The following is a 20,557-nucleotide window of genomic DNA, read 5'->3' on the forward strand; positions in this document are numbered from 1 at the left end:
TTTAATTCTTACTTGGTTAAAGAAGTGCGATTAAAATGCGCTATTTTAATTTTTTTTGTCTTCCGCATTTTATGTGAAAATTTGAGAGGGGTTATAACTTTACATTTTAAATTAAAGTATTGTTTGATGAGTTTTTGCAATTTTATAGGATAAGATGCCGTTGCTGTAGAAATTATGGGGCTTCTGATCAATAAAACGCTACAAGTAGTTTTGGAAATTCGCGTTTAATGTTAATCAGACACTGCCTAAAACATACAGACGAGGCCGAAACAGATATTGGACTCATTAATTTTTTTGAGTAACTAACGACGTGTGTAGTACTGTAGTAGTGTACTGGTTTGACATCCTTTCTATTGATTAATTTCGGCCTTTTACCGTTGTTAACTTCTTGTTTTAATCTCATCCTACAATATACCACATGTATACAGACAGACCGATTTTTGACCACGAAATTACTTCTGAATTTCTTACTGAAGATGCAGGATCAGGAACAGTTTTAAAAAGTGGTAAGATGACTTTGACCCCAAAGCCTAAACTCGTGTAAGTATTTGATATCTGAAAGAGTATTCATTACCATATAGGATGAAACCATAAATAAGGCCGAAAACTCCCACCCTAACAAATATTTTGTAAACCCATAACGTACGATTTTTAAAATAATTATTCAGAGCAAAAGTATAAACTAAAAAAATAAACCGGTAATAAATGAAATATTCACAAAGAGCACAGGATCACAGAAAGTAACTGGACGCGGGCAGCACAAGACCAATAATCGTTGAGATCTTTGGTGGAGGTCTATACCGCACTCTCGCGACTAATAAGATGATGATAAAATTCTTGAGTTGAAGTATTATGAGAGCCAATAATGTTTGAGTTATATACAAATTACTTTGTTGTGTCCCAAACCATCAAACTATAAAAATATTCAAGTGCTGTTTTGACGATAAAATTTATTTTTTATACAGTGGAAATCTAGTAGTTTTCTTTGTACAAACTCTAACTGCTTTACTACTCTTAGCTGTTTTGAGCATGTTTCAGAACCTAACTTCGGAAAAATATATGATGGTATTTTGGAAAAAAAATGGACAGTACTTCTAAAAATAATGACTATGAAAATACTTTGAAAAATTATGTGACGGTACATCGAAAAGAAAAATATTTGGCGCTGCTATGAAAAAATATATGATGATACTTGGAAAAAAATATATGACGGTGCTTTATAAAATTCATAAATGTGGCGAATGAATAAAAATGACAAAAGACGAGGTGTATTTATCGCAATTAGGGGACGGTTCTGTTTATGTTGTCTGTGAAGCTGGCAGTGTGTGCCATATATCGCATATTAAATAAACACAAAATTGTTAGGTTAGTTAGTTAACATAGTGCGCGTTGAGATACGTCCATGACACTTACTACCACAACTAATTTTCGAGAAATATCGTTGTTTCGTTAATAACTATAAGGTCAATTACTACATAAGTAAAAAAAATTGAAACGTAATTTTTATCAGTTATTTGCAAAATAATAACGATTTAAGATCAGTGATTACCAAAATTTTCTGTCTTTCGCGCAGACATAGGTCCCTATAGATATGCCATGTCATTCAAAATTAGTAGATCTAAATTTTCTAACAACACCCTTCTCGCAAGCATGTTAACTTTTACGGCATTAGGATTTATAAAAGAAATTACATTCTAGTAAAAAAACATTTTTATTAATTTGAAATAATCATAAAGCGTTTTGCTACATAAATGAGCCGCAAGTATATTTTTTGAGATAAAATAAATATCACAAAGAATAAATCCGTTAATCATAAATGTAAATATATGGATTCGACTCTACCAGAGCTATGTCTTTCTCTAATTGTCGAAGTTCCTGTTCCATTTTTGTTTTTTTGAGTATTTTCGGAATAGTATCTGTGAGCATTGGTAATTGTAAAAATGCTTTTTGCATTATTTGCCAGTTTTGCTTCAAGTCCTAAAACAGAGTATTTTTAAAAAGTTAGAGACAAAGCAAACTTAAATAACTTTCTAATTTATCATGTTACTTCCGACACTAAGCATATGGGAAAAAGGAAATAATTTATGTACAAATTATTACATTAAATGTTAATATTTTTTAACAGTAGTCAACTTACAACTAAAAGTTTTTGGCGCTCCTCTTCGTTAATAAGTTTACAGAGACTTTCTTTGTTTTCATCTGCTAGCCTAATCTTTTCTAATCTTTTTTGTATCTTTCTGTTTCTATTAACCAAGTAAGCTGGCATTTGCCCAAAGTCTGGCCGAAGACAGTATTCAGGAACTTCACCGGAACCCTTGATCTTTTTAATATGTCCATCTCTTGTATCTACTAACCTAAACCAATTGAGGTAAATTGTTGTATAAATATTAGAAAATATAATTAACTAAAAAAACCTCGAGAACACAAGTTCAACATCAAGTTGCAAAGTTACCTTGGTTCAACAGGTCGTCCTTTAGTTTTTAAAACTTTTCTTATATTTCGCAATTTAATGTTTACTTTTGGTTTATCACTTTTTTTTTCGGGAGGTGGTCGTTTAGGTACCGGAGGTAGATTACCCATAATGCATTTATGATCAGATTTTTTACATTCCTGCCCTATCCCTTCGCCTTTTTTTAAAAATTGTTCTGGTGGTTTTAAAGGTACTTCTGCATAACCAAAAGTACGTTTTAGCTGAGGAATTTTAGTCTCTTTGAGCTGCCTCTCCAATTTCGATTCATATCTATAAGAAACCAATGTTTAAGTAAACCTATAAAATAATTCTCGTGTACATTAAAACGATATATTAATATAAATGTTTTGGCTCTGTTATTTTAACGTATACTAGTTTAAATATTATAATACATACAATGGATCATTTTGGATTTTCGTGTTATATAAACCTACTACCTTATGTTAAACTACAAACTACTCGTTTATTATAGCATTAACAACTCATTGATCAATTTGATAACTTTACTTATTCCCAGGCTTCTTGATAATAAGAAAAATTGGCTCACTAATGTGTCAGAAAAAATATTACGGAAACATTTTGATTCTATTTTATTTCACTTTATCAAAATCTACTCATAAATTTATAGAAGAATCAGTTTTATTTAGTAAAGTCAGGGCCAAGGATGAAAAAAGATTACTTCGACCATGAAATCAATCGACTGTACATAAGGTCAAATAATAATGAATTTAAAAAATTACCTTGGCGTCTTAGGTGGTTCCGGTGGAGGTTTATCAAGTATTCTATATATGACTTCGTCATGTTGAGTGATTTCTACTAAAGACATGGATGTATTTTACAAACCTTAAAGATATTTAGTTAAGTACAATAATATAAAAGCTGTTATTATGGTAACCATGGAAATATCGATAGAATGCTGCTTATACTTTTAATTTGGTCTTTGATTTATACAAATATAATTGCTTCTTACTTTGAGAGAATGAAAGTCCTCGTAAATGATTGATTTCAGTTACTCGGAAATTATCTGCTTAATTACATTTTAAATTTACACATCCCTCAATTCAAACAATAAAATAAATAAACTTTCCGCAAAGAAGTGTACATTATTCGATATATATAAAATAGCTACAATAATATTTAACTAATAAAGTAATTTTTAAATACAATTAAATCATATTTCTTTTGCTTGAATTTTTTAATGTTACAACATTGACCGTATTGTCATTGAAATCTAAATAAAACATCTACATTCAATAGTAGTATAATATCTTTTTACAGGGTACCGATTTTATTGATGTTGTTTCAGGGCAAGAAGCGCATTGTATATGCGCAGTAACGTATTACGATGCTCGGCACTCGGCTTTGGTTTAATGTTAAAGGATATACGGTGTCAAATAAAATTCAAATAGTTGCTAGGTCGTCCTCTAGTTTAAATAATTTAGATTTCCAAGATTCGTTGAGTGGTTGTTTATCTACATTACCGAAAAAGGCTAAGGTTGTGATATGTGGTGGTGGAGTAATGGGTGCTGCGGTCGCCTACCATCTGGCCCGACGAGGTTGGGGGGACAAGACTATACTCGTAGAAAAAGAAAAGTAAGAAATTTATTTTTAAATTATTACAAAGTATTTGTAGATATGTTAATATAAGTACAAAATGATTCCGACATGAGAAGTATTCTTATTAGCATTTTAGGTCAAATTAACCAAAAAGGGGTATAAATTTAATTTTTTTAATCAATTAATTTTCATGTTTACCTCAAAGTACTACTGACAGGATTTTGATAACGTCTTATATATTGGTGAATTTACAGATACATACTTACATGAAATAATACAGTTAGTTTAATGGATGCTCTTATTATGTATTGATTTTTTCACCATATTTTGACATTATAGTAATTATAGTTTTTTTGTATTGAAAACGCACTTTGTCACTTTTTGTCATTTTTCACATTAGATGACTTGCCCACAGCCAATTCTAGTTTGCAATATGCTGGTTAATGTTGATTACTTTCTTTTGTCTGTGGATCTCCTCATTTCTAATTTGAGCTTATAGAAAAATCCTGAGCTATCCTCATGAATTTTTTATAGGATCAGTAGGAAGCAGCTTCCAAGCATGTCTACCAAAAACCTTAACTAGATATGCAGTGGTCTTCACTCCAGAACCTTAGGCTCAATGGCCATCTGTTTTGCATGCTAGTACATAGCCTGCCTTATGCAACTTCAACTTGCTAATCTGCAGTGCTTGTTGTATACTTTTGTTTGATTCTTATTAACTACATTGTTAATGTGAACAAACTATAATCAACATTAGTAATAATAATATATTTTTCTCCATGAAATGAGATGCAGCTAAACAGATTGTTCATGAAGTATAATTAATAGAAATAATAAATCATGTTACCAATCATACTTTGCTAATTAGAAACTGTTTAATAATGAATAAAAATGGCTAACAAAGACCTTAGACTACAAAATAACTAATAGCTGGTTGGTTTTGCTTGCCCGGAATCCCAGCTATTACATTACAGTTACTTCAAGGTTTTAAAATGATTCTTGTAAATTTTTTTAGCATCATTTTCACATCATCAATTTGTCTTATATGGCAATAGTATTTTTGGACTTTTTGTTGTGTTCCATTTTTTCTATTAGATGTTACATAACAGACATCAAACCAGACCAGACCATATAATAAGATAATTCTTTTATGTTGGCTCTAAACTTTAAAACTTTACAACTACTAACTTTACAAATTCAGTTGATTAGTTTTAGTGGTCACATACACACTAGCAATTGTTCTTATTACATTTAGAGTAAGTTGGAATAATCATTTCCCAAGCTGCATTGTAACAGTACAATTTTTTTATAGTTTTTGTTTGAGAAATTTAGAATTTATTAGCTGGTAATTCAAGTATGAAGAATTTTTTTTGTAATTGAAAAGATGTACACAGTTGGAGTTGCCTATGAAGGAGTATATAAATTCCACCATAATAGTTGTAGACCACACACATCTTTAGCCACTTAGCAAAAGTTGTGATAATGAATCCACCATATAGCAAACAAGCTAACCTTGCACCTACATATTTCCATCTGTTTTGGTCTCTTGAGTATTATTTAGGCAATGACAAGCTAAAGTCAAGAATGGATTCCCTACTTATCAAATTCTGTTGATCAAAATTGCCAACATTTCTGCAGCAACAGCATAATGTCACTACCTACAAGAAAGCTAAAAATGGCACCTAAATATTAAATTTTCACATATTTTGTGTAAATAATATATATGGCCCTTTAAGAAAAAAAAATATAACAGATGAGTGAGGCACAACATAAAGTTAATAATAGCTCTATAAAGTTTACTGCAGATTAAATAGCTTAGTATGCTTTACCATGAATTATAATAGTTGGATACTGGCCTATAATGATATTAGATCAAAAGTTAACTATGAATATAGTTCGAAAATTACTTAAAAATGTTAACATTTGTGAACAAGGCCTTTGGACTTTTGGGGTTACACCTGGCTCAGAATTTGCTCCCATAGACCTGCCATCCATTACCCAGAAGAGAAAGAAAATATTTATAGGCAGTTATTTGGATTCTTTATTGTTATTCAGTTTTTAATTGTTTTTTTTTATATATATATATATAAATGTTTAACTGATTAATAATTTAGCTAAAATTTAATTACTGACTCTTGAATGAAAAACGTGACTGCTTAGTTTTTTTACTTATTATGGTAACTTAATAAATTATATATATTGTTATGTACAGGATAGGTGCAGGTAGCCGATGGCATGCCTCGGGGCTTGTCGGTGCTTTTAAACCATCCCTGGCTCAAGTAAAGCTTGCTCAATCATCAATTCAGCTTCTAAAAGATTTAGAGGTATGTGGCAGGCCTACTGGTTGGAAACAATGTGGTTCCCTGCTGCTGGCAAGAACCAGGGACAGGATGACTGTTTACAGAAGAATGAAGAGTCAGTCAGTGTATGTATACAAATAAAAGACTTACATATGTTTATAACTGATTTTATAAAAATAAACAATGTCTGCAGTTTTTTTTTTTTGGAACATATTACAAATGTTTTTTTTCCAATAGCAGACACTACAGCTGTGCAATGTTTCCCAAACGTGCACCCCATGCTTTTACATACTGTGTACTTGCATCAGCATATACTTTATTGTAGTAATGTAATTGTATGAGGCGTACATGAGGGTAAATTGAAATCAACTACACTTCCACGCTTCATCTCAAGGTAATCGTTTTCTGATGACGTCACCAAGTCACTGGCAAATAGTGACCAATACTCTACACACAAAAATCATTCAATATTTTTAATTTTAGTTTCAGTATTTTTTATTTTTAATTTTCTAGAAACTGATGTTAAGAGCAATTTACCATAAAAGAAGATCGTTATCGCAACTATTGACATATTTTTGTGACCTGAAAATATTTTATAACGCGTCTTTCATCAGATTTCTTACCAAATCTGATCGTCTTTGAATTGTGGGATTTTAATGGAGAGCAGAAAGTATCGAGTGATTCCTAGTAAAAACCATGTTCAGGATAATGTTTACGACGAGACCTGTAAGGCAACTCAACGGAAAGCAATATATCGTGAACATAAGAATATAAAAATTCTTTTACGCTACTGACCTTATATAAGGTAACGACGGTAACGTTTCGTCCAAGACTTCACGCCTTAAGCAAACCCAGAGTTTTATTCATATTAAGACTCCATCGATTTAACTATTTACTTTCGAAGAAGCTATTCGTTGTAATCCTATAATAATAGACAATTGTTGAATATTATATCTTTATCCTATGTTTATAGTATTTTAAGTATTTTATCTGGTGGGACAAAATAATTTAAAATACTTAATATTCATGTACATGTACATAACATATATATAACATTATGGCGGTGCTTATAGATATTATTGAATTAAATGAATGGTTCCATCATATTATTTGTATAATGATATTACTGAAGCATTTTATTTATATACGCGAAGCAAAGCCATGTGCTTCTAAAACTATAACACGGTAAAGACTTGTAATATCGGCGTTAAAAGATTTACTATCCAGTTTTTTGCCACGTTTTTCTCGATTTAATCAACATTTTGAACCCAACAGGTAAATGTGGACCGATAATATTATGTATAAATACAAATTTAAATGTACATAATGTTACGAATTTTCGAAGGCACTTATCTAATGAAATATTCGAAAGTATAATAAATATTTGTTTATGTACATATTGTATAAGAATCTTTAACAATTTATGACATGAAAGGTTATGCGACGTTCAATATGTCCGACGTAATAGATAAGCCTGTAGATGCATCTACGTGATTCGACGGAACTGTCTGGAACGTATCGATCGGGGTGGGCGACGGACATGCGTCTCGCTGCTAGGCAACTTATTGCAAGCTCTCTTGCAGTACTCTCTACGCGCTGCCTCGCGAGACGAGCTTGTGAGTTAAAATAATCACCAAAGGTGCTTTGAAATTAATAACCTTCTAAAATTTCACAAAAATTGACGCTGATTTGATATTCTGATAAATTTAAAAATATCTTCCAGTATTAGTCTGTGTAAGATTCTGCGTATAAAAAACATTCGAGCCTAAAAGAAAATCTCTTGAATTTACGATTTATTTGTGCATAAGACAGCTTTTTTTTTACATAGTTCTTGGGGAATCCCATGCGAACTCGTAACACCGAGACGATGTCAGGAGATTTGCCCATTGCTCAACGTGGAAGATATTCTTGGAGGACTATGGATACCTGGAGATGGTGTTGGCGACCCATACCTATTTTGCATGTCTCTAATGCGAGAAGCCGTGGATAATGGCAAGTTCGAAATGGATTTATATACAAAAATTATGAACAAAATTATGATTTTTACAATATATACTCTGTGCAGGCGTGGGTGTAATGGAAGATTGTGCGGTTACATCAGTATTGTCGAAAGATAACAAAGTATGCGGTGTGGAAACCAGCCATGGAGCTATTGAGTGCGAATATTTCGTTAATTGTGCGGGATTCTGGGCGAGGCAGGTAAATGTTAAGATACAGCACCGAATACGTTTTATCTCTTCATTGTTTATCGATTTTTGGAAACGAAAATCAAGATACAGTAGCGCCTCTAGATAGAATAGTGCTTCTTTCTCAATTTTTTAAAGAAACACAGAAAAGTAAAAAAGTACTTATTTGTGCTTTCAAAGTTGTAGGGAAATGATGAAATACATACGTTTATTAAAATTACCCATTAGCTTCCCTTTTTTTTATTTTGATTAATTTTTTAGGTGGGACAATTAGCTAAGCCTCAAGTAAAGGTCCCTTTGTTACCCTGCGAACATTACTACTTGCATACAAAACGTATCGACAACCTGGATCCCATGACGCCGGGTAGGTTTATATGTATAAGTTCTACGATTTGCCTTAAATTTCTTTTATTTAAGTGTTAAGCTCGTAAGAAATTTTCATGCCTCTGAAATAGCCTTATCATATTTACCAAATTTTTATAGTTCATTTTAAACACCATTATTCACATGTACAGCTTAAAACAAGTAACATCGCAGGCAACATAATTTGATATGACATAAAAATTATAGAACCTTGTTGTTGAATATACAGAATCATCTATGAGGTTGAATAATGTATTATATTCTATAATAGTTTATCTTTGACGACTTTGAAAACGAGAAATAGGCAACGAATAGATAAAATTGTTTGAAGACCATTTTTAGAATTTGTGTAGAAAAATAAGTAATTTACTTGTATTGATAATATACATACATACTGTGTTCATGAAGTTGACAGACAGAAGAAAAATTTTAAAACGAGGTTATAAGACTATGTGATTGTCATTAATAACTATTATTATATGTTGCGAATATTTATATTCCTTCTTATTTTCAACTTGTAGGTATAATATTGTTTTGTTTTTAGTTATAAGAGACCCCGACGGATATATCTATCTAAGAGAACGCGATGGATGTATATTAGCCGGTGGATTCGAACCCATTGCCAAACCTGTATATGAAGAAGAAAGTAGGTATTCCTTTGTTTTCTTTTCAATACCACATTTGTATGTAAAATTATTATTACAAAATGCGCTTGCAAATTAACGATTTTTATTTATTGTTATTGGTTACGTGCCGCGGGACTATGCCCGGAACGAGCTTATTTCGCGAAATTCGATATTCAGGTTAATTGCGATAACTTGGACAATTCTCGTTCGATTTGGTTTTTTTTTTGCATTATTTAGAAATGTATTTGTCATAGTTCTGTGGAAGTATAAAGTGAGCTATTATAGACATATTTACAAGCGACCCACATTCTACCGCCAGAACATAAAAAAATTTTTTACATGTGATCCACTAGTCGACCAATAACGACTTAATATGCGATACGGCAATATTGTGTTAATATATATTTTTATTTATTTTTTAAATGCATATTCAGTGCTTGTACGAACAAAGGTTCGTTCATAGTACTTTGAAAAATACTAGAATCATCTGTCGTGCGTTTCGGTATCAATCTGTGCAATTCAGCGAAGCGCCGCGCAAACGGCTCAATAGTGCCTGGAGTTGCACCTGGGAGCGAAGTAGGTCAACGGATCGATCCAGCTAGCGCACTATATCCGTGACCTAGGCTAGCTCAGTTCAATTTCCATCCTCGACCTGACTCCCAGTGTTCAACTAGTTGCATTGATTTAAACATTGAACTCCTTATTCCGCCTTGCGAATAATCATTTCATTAGAATACTTTCAACGATGTCTGATTACACGGCGTGTTCAGTAATCATAAATATTATCGCATTGCTTACTGTCAATTCACATACGATGCTTTGTCTTTGGCTGATCGCGATCTATTAATTATCAACTCCACTTAAAGGATTTTTAGCGTATACTTAAAGTGTGTTTTGGAATAAAAGTTATAAAAAGCTCAAAGCGAATGCAGTGAAATAAAATATTTTGTTTTGTTTTTGTGTGCACTCGCGTTTTATTTAACATTGCTTTTATAGATTTGATTACCTAAAGTCATTCGGATTTATAATTTCTTTTTCTTTTTTGGAAGTCGAGACTACGTCGCAACGGTGCGTGGCCGAAGACTGGGATCACTTCCACGTACTCCTCCAAGAGCTGCTCAAACGCGTGCCAAGTCTCAACCAAGCGGTCTTACACAAACTCTGTAATGGCCTTGAAGCCTTCTCTCCTGACTGCAAGTGGATAGTAGGAGAGGCGACCGAGGTAAGTACCGTCGTAAGTTTTTTTTATTATTTCTTATTCATATGCATTTGGAAATTTGGTCATTACTTAATTAAAATATTAATTTCTTGTTTTAAATAATAATTTGCTCAATTATTAATTGTTAATTACCTGCTCTTTTAAGTCTATGATTTTGAAATTAGAATAAAGAAACATGTTTTTTGTTCATTATTGTTTATCTATAGGAATATTAAATATCATCGAATATACGTATATGTATATTACGCCTCAGCTCTCCCGGACCCCGCGATTCGAAGCGGATATTGATTTCTGTAACTAAATGGCGCTGATGTCGCCTGTCTGGGACTCTCAAACTTTGCCCTTAGTAACCGTGTACGTAACATAAAGGATTAATCAAATGATTATGCTTCTTTATTTTTCGCAATTTTTAAAAGGCTGCGCTTGCTATGATATTATATTAGACTATAATATTATTTTTGTCTTCAATTTTTAAAAACCATTATTAAAACTACCATTTATTGAAATCAAGAAGCATGAATAATAAACTGACAAAAAAGACGTATTATTCAATAAACGAAAAATTAAATCACATAAAAAGTATTTATGGCAATGATGTCGTGTATGCGTGAATTTATATTGTTTTGAATTGAAGTTTTTTTTTTTAAGTTTCTTCCTGCTTTTTCTCTATAACTATAATACTTTGCAAAGCAGTAAACAACGCAGAATAAACAATAAAATAAATTTAAAAAGTTAATGATCACTAAGAACTATGTTAAAAGTTTCAATACTGAATAAATTACTTTTATTTTAGCTTAAAGACTTGATTAATTGCAATTTAAACATCCAGTATATTACAGACTTCCTATTTAAACCCAAACAACATTAATAAAACATTCGATTTCGATTAAAAGTTATTAATAATTAATATTATCTATGCGTCAGTGACTCTTAGTTTCTAGAACCAGCTGTTTTAAAAATCGATATTAGAACTCTAGATCTTTGCGTACATGGATTTAAAAATTTAAAAACCGCCAAAACTTTCGCTGTATGTTGAAAAATCACATTTCTTTTATGTTACAAATTGTAAATGTTTTTCAAAACAATTTCGACTTTATTAACGTCAACCTTGACCTGAACTTGTTTCGTTTTCTTGACAGAAAGGTTTACGAGGGTCATATTGTCAGTATTAAATCTTATTTATTCAGAGCTATATTTGAAATTGCAACGAAAACAGTCGCAGCTGTAATAAATGCGCATCCTTAAGTGAATTTTAAATCTTGCTGTGGGGTAAACAGTTTTTATATGCTGAATATCGTTTGCAATTTCCGTTGTGCAAAATATGATATATTGTTTATTCTGACGCGTAAACATTTAAATGATCTCACTTTAAAAAGGGATAAACTGATATTTTCACTTTTCTAACTTTTTAATGTTTTAACATTAACTTACTTTTTTATTTACGTTACTTGTATATCTTCCTCTGCAAGACAAGTTTCTTGTCTTGGAAGTTACAAGATAGTTTCATTATCATTATCATATTTGGGGGTGATCTATGTCTACCTAGACGTAGACATCTGCTGTAGATTTGAAATAGAAGGCGACTTGCGTGCGTATAGACAATATCAACAAAGTTGCATGTTTACCTTGCGGGCATACGCTCTACACTGCGTTTACCAGTGTTTTCCACACTAGCACCTTAAGGTTCTAGTGACCATCTGTTCTCCGTGCATGGCCTCTAAAACTTGCCAATCCGTTTTTCTATGTCGGCTACTTTTGTTCATATACAGATCTCCTCATTCCTGATTCGACATGGAAGGAAAATACTACATGTCCCACTCTATGTCCCGTAGACCGATAGTAACCTTGCTAATGACGCCTGAAGTGAGGGATCACGTTTCGAGCTTTACGGCCAATGATTTATTTACTTCACAGGCCTTATAAATTTTTCTTAAACTTCCTCTCTAATATGGTACAAAAGTTGCGAAACGGTAGGAATATTTTTTTTATTTTCCCCACTTTTGGGGGCCTTTCTTTTTCCCCTACCGTATCAATGGGACAGGACATAACATTCTTATTATTTTTTTACATTCTTCATTTTACATTAGTTCATTTCTTTGTTTATCATTCATTCATTGTATGATTCTTCTATCATTCCATGCGCGAAATGATATTGTTTTGAATTGAAGTTTTTTTTTTAAGTTTCTTCCTGCTTTTTCTCTATAACTATAATACTTTGCAAAGCAGCGTAGAATAAACAATAAAATAAATTTAAAAAGTTAATGATCACTAAGAACTATATTAAAAGTTTCAATACTGAATAAATTACTTTTATTTTAGCTTAAAGACTTGATTAATTGCAATTTAAACATCCAGTATATTACAGACTTCCTATTTAAACCCAAACAACATTAATAAAACATTTCGATTTCGATTAAAAGTTATTAATATTATCTATGCGTCGGTGACACTTAGTTTCTAGAACCAGCTGTTTTAAAAATCGATATTAGAACTCTAGATCTTTGCGTACATGGATTTAAAATTTTAAAAACCGCCAAAACTTTCGCTGTATGTTTTTTTTTACGAATTTTTGCGGTCCAGACAGCAAAAAGTCAAAATCAAAGTTACGCTTAGCTATAGGTAATACTCCATCTCTTACTATTAGTTACAATTGGTTTAAACAGTTCAAACATGGTCGTACAAATCTTAATAGCGATTCGCGTGTTGGACGCCCTTCGATTTGTTGAATTCATTACAAGAGTGTTCTCTATCAGCAAATATACGCGTTCGAAAACTTTGCTCTAAGCCTCAAATTGTGTATTTGATATTGACACAGATGATTAAATTCGTTTTTTGATTTAAATTTATTGGCTTCATCCCAAAATCAAGCGTGTTTCCTTATAGAGCATTACTTACAAAAATGACTGAAAAAGCGTAGGTAAAAAGATGATCGATTCGTTCTTTAATCCATGAGATTTTGTGCAACAATTGTTTTCTAAAACAAGGAAACACTAAAAGCAGTTGATACACTGGCATTGGTTTGCCTATATTATTTTGGATAAAGTTTAAGAACACGGTCCTCCTTCATCAAGACAAAGAGTTAACTCTCTCGGACAACGATTAATTGAGATTTTGACTATAATGATGCTTAAACAAAAGCATTAAAAGAGTGATTTATTAAAAGTATGTCTTAATATTATTTATCTTAACAAATATTGAGAAGGAGTAACAAACATTTACAGGTTTCATTACTTGAAAACTTAACTCAGATAAAGTTTCCTTTCTCTTAAAACATCTCAGCACATCGTAATCTATCATATGAATGTCGCGGAAGTTACTTCCTCCATAATGAAGGAACAATTGACGGACAGAATGTACACAAAAAATATATTAATTTCAACATTAGACGATTTAAAAAAAATATTTATTCCCGAACTGTGAATAAATATTAATTTTATATTACGCATAGATAATACATATACATTGTAGGTAGTCAGGCGTTACATTATGATGTTTCGCGCTTTGTCGCTAGATGTCGTTACCCATGTCGCGTAATCATACCACTAACGCCACCTTCAATAATCAATACTTTGGTTTGGTTTATCTATTGAATACGTAATATACTTGTTTCATCCTGTAGTCATTTTTACTGCTCTTTAAAACGAGACACTAAAGAATATACTACGTTTTGCGTTTATATTCTAAATAAATAAAAAATGATATTCTTAACTTAGTTGATCCATTGTTGACAAATGATTTGAGAGTTTTAATAAAGCGATGATGCGTTGAAACTATATAAGTTTTAAGTTAAACTATATAAGCTTACATAATTTTGATAAGATAGATTTCTCAAATGAATAAGTAATTTAAATTACACTTGAATAATTTAATGTAGTCACGGATTTACGCAAATAATACGACTAAATCGTATATCAAGTATCGAAATATTGACCTCTGGAACATTTAGTAACTTGATTGAATGTCTTTAGATGTTCAACTACCATGTTGCTGCGGGAATGAAGACTGTTGGAATATCTGCAGCAGGTGGCGTCGCTGAAGCTACTGTAGACGAAATAGTGGATGGGTACACCAAGTATGACATGTATGAACTGGATATAAACCGATTTCTTGGTCTGCATAATAATAAAAGATTCCTCAGAGACCGTGTGAAAGAAGTGCCAGGTACTTCGTATAATATTAAAATTTATTAAAAATTTGCTACTGTATTAGTTGCGGGTCCTCATATATTTAAGTTTCAATTGTTTTTCAGGCGTGCATTATGGTCTGCCGTATCCATTCCATGAATTTGAAATGGGACGAAATCTTCGCCTGTCGCCCATATATCCGACTTTACGCGACAAGGGAGCTGTGTTTGGCCAAGTGATGGGTTACGAAAGACCCACTTGGTTTGAGGCAGTAGGTAAGACGCAAAGTAAAGTAACTTAGCTTATAAAAACTAAGGTTATGAAAGCTTTAAATGCGAAAACGTTTACAGACAAAGAAAAGGATCCTGAAAAACCCCGCCCTTTTAAAATTGCTTACACTAAAACATTCGGTAAACCACATTGGTTCGAAACGGTTCAACGAGAATATTGGGCCTGCAGGGAAGCCGTTGGTTTAGCAGATTACTCATCGTTTACCAAAATTGATATCCAGGTATTGGATTAAGTTTGTTCTATCGATGATCTCACAATAATAAAAAAAAACAAATCACTTACACTATCTATAAACTCATCACTCTAGACTTCTGATTTTATGTTTAAAAGACTTCGATTTTATTTTACATAAAGATGTGATATTTAGATGTACAACAGAATATTAAAATTACCGAGTTTTTCATTTAAATTAACTAGACCTGTTCTGCTTGTTTTTCTTTCTCTATAATCGTACTATTACTCACTTTATACTACTAACACACATACATATTACGGAGTGTTATTACTGTGAATGTATCACAATACTAACACTACTTAATAGTTTGTCTCCAACATAGTATGATTGTTTGTATAAATGCGTATATGCAAACTTCTACGATGTTCTGCCTACTCAATTTTGAAATTATGCTATTTCTGTAATTACTCGTTTCTATAATCTTAGTAGTTCTTGTGCACCATATTAGCTACCAATTTCATAAACATACTTCTACACAAACACACTGCTTGTGGGCTAAATAGTCATACTATTTGCAGTCACAAGGTCGCGAAGTGGTAGATTTACTACAGTATCTCTGCTCTAATAACGTGGACGTGCCAAATGGAAGTATTATACATACGGGGATGCAGAACGAACGTGGTGGTTACGAAAACGACTGTAGCTTGGCAAGAATAAGTGACAATCAGTACGTACAAGTTTTTTTTTACTTAATATAGCATAGTTAAGATGTTCCCTTTCTAGTTTTAAGGGATTATCCATTCATATACTAGCTATTGCAGGACTGTTTCGTATGGCCCGCACTGCGTTTTGTGATTGTAATTTCATAAAATCCATTCGTGGTAATTTTCAATGTGGAAAAAAATATTCTGGCAAAGTTTTAGTTCTATAAGAGCTATAGTTTTAAATATGTGTTTTAAAGCACGACAACCCATTGGGTGAGTTTCGTGAAATCCGTTCCTAGCTGTCTGATAGATAATGCATAAAATATCTTATATGCATAGATACGAGGTTCATGATTTGCCTTATCACCATATCTCTGGAATCATGACTTAAAAACTTAACATTAAGCTTAAGCTTTAAGTAAGTTAGCGAAGTTGGCCGAGGGCAGCGGGTACTTACCCATCATCATGCCAGCCCGGTGCAAGGCTATCATTCCCCCAGAGTACGCCGCAATGATGTGTATCGCATTACCCGCATTCAGCTACTTCCCGCCGTGACTCTGTCATCAGTCCACCTAATGAGTGGAGTGGCCTAACCAGGCCGGAATCGACTGGCTCATGGTTGCCACACGAGAAATTTTCGGCTCCAACGGCCATCGGTTGGATGAGCGATGTGCCCCGCCTACTGCCACTTCAGACGAGCTATGTCGGTGACCTTGATAATATATATATATATATATATATATATATATATATATATATATATATATATATATATATACAACAAAATAATTCTGCTTTACATTTTAGCTATATGATGATCGCGCCAACTATCCAACAAACCAGATGCAAAGTTTGGCTACAACGACATCTACCCCGCAACGGTTCCGTTACGCTGTCAGATGTGACGTCAATGTATACTGCCATCTGCGTAATGGGGCCTTTCACAAGAAACCTACTGTCGGAGCTGACGGACACAGACCTTTCACCAACGAATTTCCCCTTTTTTACATTTAAAGAGTTGGATGTGGGACTTGCGAATGGGATAAGAGCCATGAATTTAACACACACAGGCGAGCTTGGTTATGTGCTTTATATACCCAATGAAGTAAGTTATTTTGTTTTGACTAACAACAAACATTGTTTTAGCTATAAATATATGTTTATATACAAAGAAATATACTTTTGCAGTTCGCCCTCCACGTGTACAATAGACTGATGACAGTTGGCGAGAAATACGGCATCACTCACGTGGGTTACTACGCGTCCCGTGCACTGCGCGTTGAGAAGTTCTTCGCTTTTTGGGGCCAGGACCTCGATACCATGACCACGCCGCTTGAATGTGGACGTACTTGGAGAGTCAAATTTGATGTATGGCTTACGTTTATTACTTACTTTTTATTAAATACCTTTTTCCTGACAATAATGAAAATTATCAAAAAAGAAATTATTAGTGTCCACTAGGCCAAGAAATATTTTATTTAGACCGGAGATTCCCAAACTATTTCTATTATATACTTCTTACACGATTAGTTGGTTTATAGGATACCAAGTACAAAAAGGACCACAAGGTAAATTTTTACAGAAAAATATCTAACTTGCATAAACATATAATTCAATGGTTAAACAGAAAGACGTGCCGTTCATCGGACGTGACGCTTTGCTGCGTCAGCGAGAGGAGGGTATAAGGCGACAATACGTACAGCTCCTTCTCACAGACCACGACCACGAACTGGACCTCTGGTCTTGGGGAGGTGAACCCATTTACCGAGACGGTAACTACAGTGGACAGACCACAACCACTAGCTACGGATATACCTTTAAGAAGCAGGTAAGAACATAACATAAACACAGCATATACATTCATTTTTTAAAATAACATAAAATAAATGCAAGTTTTTATGGCAGGTCTGTCTGGGATTCGTTCAAAATCTAGACGAAGACGGGATCCCTCAACCAGTCACCAACGATTACGTACTCAGTGGACATTATGAAATAGATATCGCCGGCATAAGGTACGTGTCAATTTCTTTATTTATTAAAAATAAAACAAGTAATTCGTCCCTTTTAAAATTTACAAGAAAAAAACAGGACAGTATTATTCGAATGGGTTAATACGACTGTCATTGTGAACATGACTTTCTAATTTACAATGATCTAGTTGATCGAGGGGTGAGGTTATCTTTTTAAATAAATATTTGTGCATATTCCTTATTGTTCAGCATTTTGATAATCGTATTATTAATTTGAGTAACCGGACCGGCAAGCGTAGCGTAATTAATTATTAATATCGTTATTGTAACCAAAGAACCAGTTATATACTATTGCCATTAGGTCCCTCTTAATAAAGATCATAGAGATTTTTTTTACTTTAAAAAAAAGAGCTTTAAATTCTTATTTGCCCAAGAGTCCCAGCGTAGTTAAAGACGGCCATGAGAGGAGGCCTGTATCCAGCAGTCGACGCAGGACATATGGTTAATATGATTATGTTAATTTGATTATTAATTACAGATACGCTGCGAAAGTAAACCTTCATTCGCCAAATTTGCCGACCAAGTACCCAGACAAGGAACGCGACGTGTACCAGGCGACGAGAAGACTGCACGAGCCACAGCAGTTCCTTGGGCGCCATTATCAACCTTAATTTATATTTAAGTACAATTTTTGGAATATATTACTCGCTAAGGAATGTTTAATGTATAATCAATATATAACCACATTGTGAACTACTTTCCACAATTGTGAAACTATCCTCGAATCAACTTTATGTAAAGTATTAAATTAGTATTTTTTTATAACCTTTATGTATAATTCTACTCCGCGCATGTAGATGTTTATGATAATATTCGTGAGATGTTATTTTTTATTACTTTGCCCATTATGCTCCGCAATTGCTTCCTGAATATTTTGTTGGAAATTTTTCAATATTTCCATATTTAGTAGTTGTTATCTTTTACATATTTTTGTTGCACGTAAATCAGTGTATCAAGCTTATGTTATGGTATTATATTTATTGAATGTATATACTTACGATAGATTATTCTTATATTATCAACGTGATTAGAATAAGAATGGGAATTAGGTTATAAGAAACAGCTATATAAAAAAGTTCAAGGTTGCCAACAAGTGAACTACCTGTTGTGTGTTGCTTACATTGAAAGCATGTACGGATTTAAAATTCTTCAGCTCTTTTATTTTATTTTTGTTAAAGTTCTCTTCAAATAATAAACTACTCTATTCAGCCTTTATTTTTTTTATTATTTACCTGTTTCAATAGTTTTATTGTTTTTGAATAATGTGGATGTGATTAACACGTGAGCTTTTAGTTGTTATAAGACAATGTTCTAGGCTAACAAAAGCATGGAAAAATGTTATTAACTGAAACTACTCTTGATTAAAGTACTATTGAAACTACTGTGCCGCTCCATAGGTTTGCGGGCGGCGAGCCGGGAGGGTAGCATCAGTCGCTCTGATCCGTCAGTTTTACCTCGGCCCCGCCCCCTGCGCTTTCCCATGGTGCGGAAGAGCGGCCTCGGTAGCACTATAATCAACTGTCAAGGGAATTAATGCCAAGCATGCAGTTATCGAGTCTTCTAGTTATTTTATTTAATGAAAATTTGAACGCGAAGGATGTCAATTTGTCAACGCGTTTATCATATATTTCAAATAAAGTATTTAACTGAAGTATGGTAAGAAAAATACCATTAGGAGTTATTATAAATATGATGGCAATTAAAAAAAAAAAACTAGAAGTTCTACCTGCATGGTTACCTTCCGATTGGACAGGTGATTGGTTATAATAGATCTACAATCTTTAAATGGATAAATCTATAGATCATTTGTCAACGAAAGGTTTTAAAGATTTTACACATATTTTCAATCGCCCTGTAATAATTGCTTCCTATAAAATTGGTTACATACCTTTTATTTTCTTTTGGATTGCGATAGACATATAATTTTAAGCACTAATAAATCTACAGAGGCAAATGGTAAACAATAATTAATTAGAAATCTGAATTTCTACGAAGCCTTTTGTACTATTTATTATTATTTCTAATAACATTGTTTAGTGAATAGGGTGCAGCATACATTAATTGACCGCAAATATACTAAGAATTTACACTTTTAAAGCTTTTACACCTCTATCTAAAGAAACTGTCTTTTAATCGTCTCTGTGGCTTTTGTAGACCACACGTGTCCATTCAAATGGCGGCCTTTCGGTAAAATATCTAATGTTAACTCAAAACCTGTGGTCCTGGAGGTAGAAATTAAGAATAGCTACTAAAATAGAGGTTTAAAAGCCTTTAAATAATATATATGTAATCTGATATGTATATATTTTCCGTTAGCCTGGTACAAATGTCACTAGATATAAACCAAACGTGTTTATTGTAAACACCATTTTAGGTCTAAAGTTTATTGATATTTGTTTATGACCTACTTAATTATTCAGATCGCATGTTGCATTCTATGCCAATATACATTTCTCTTAAAGAGATATCTTTCTCAGTTCTAGGTAAATTCTTAATTTTCACCTTTAAAAAA

The 20,557-nt window shown here is 32.8% G+C and overlaps 2 protein-coding genes across 2 annotated transcripts; one reads left to right on the forward strand and one right to left on the reverse strand.

Annotated features, from left to right (window-relative positions):
* Nucleotides 1-1,806: 1,806 nt before the first annotated feature.
* LOC137921593 (enkurin) lies at nt 1,807-3,296 on the reverse strand. Its single transcript, XM_068764397.1, has 4 exons — nt 3,211-3,296; nt 2,453-2,740; nt 2,138-2,354; nt 1,807-1,977 (listed from the first exon to the last, which is right to left on the reverse strand). The coding sequence occupies exons 1-4, from the start codon at nt 3,294-3,296 to the stop codon at nt 1,807-1,809; spliced, it is 762 nt and encodes a 253-aa protein (XP_068620498.1).
* A 417-nt stretch (nt 3,297-3,713) lies between these two features.
* Nucleotides 3,714-19,249, forward strand: LOC137924950 (pyruvate dehydrogenase phosphatase regulatory subunit, mitochondrial). Its single transcript, XM_068768406.1, has 16 exons — nt 3,714-4,063; nt 6,240-6,452; nt 8,156-8,319; nt 8,393-8,526; nt 8,775-8,877; nt 9,421-9,522; nt 10,552-10,724; nt 14,690-14,882; nt 14,971-15,120; nt 15,196-15,356; nt 15,890-16,038; nt 16,823-17,120; nt 17,204-17,383; nt 17,643-17,843; nt 17,921-18,027; nt 18,524-19,249. The coding sequence occupies exons 1-16, from the start codon at nt 3,816-3,818 to the stop codon at nt 18,654-18,656; spliced, it is 2,709 nt and encodes a 902-aa protein (XP_068624507.1). The 5' UTR covers nt 3,714-3,815; the 3' UTR covers nt 18,657-19,249.
* Nucleotides 19,250-20,557: the final 1,308 nt, after the last annotated feature.

This window comes from Battus philenor, unplaced genomic scaffold, assembly GCF_028537555.1.
Source record: "Battus philenor isolate CCGP_79_NKW_IND1 unplaced genomic scaffold, ilBatPhil1.0.hap1 SCAF_1, whole genome shotgun sequence".
Lineage (NCBI taxonomy): Eukaryota > Metazoa > Arthropoda > Insecta > Lepidoptera > Papilionidae > Battus > Battus philenor.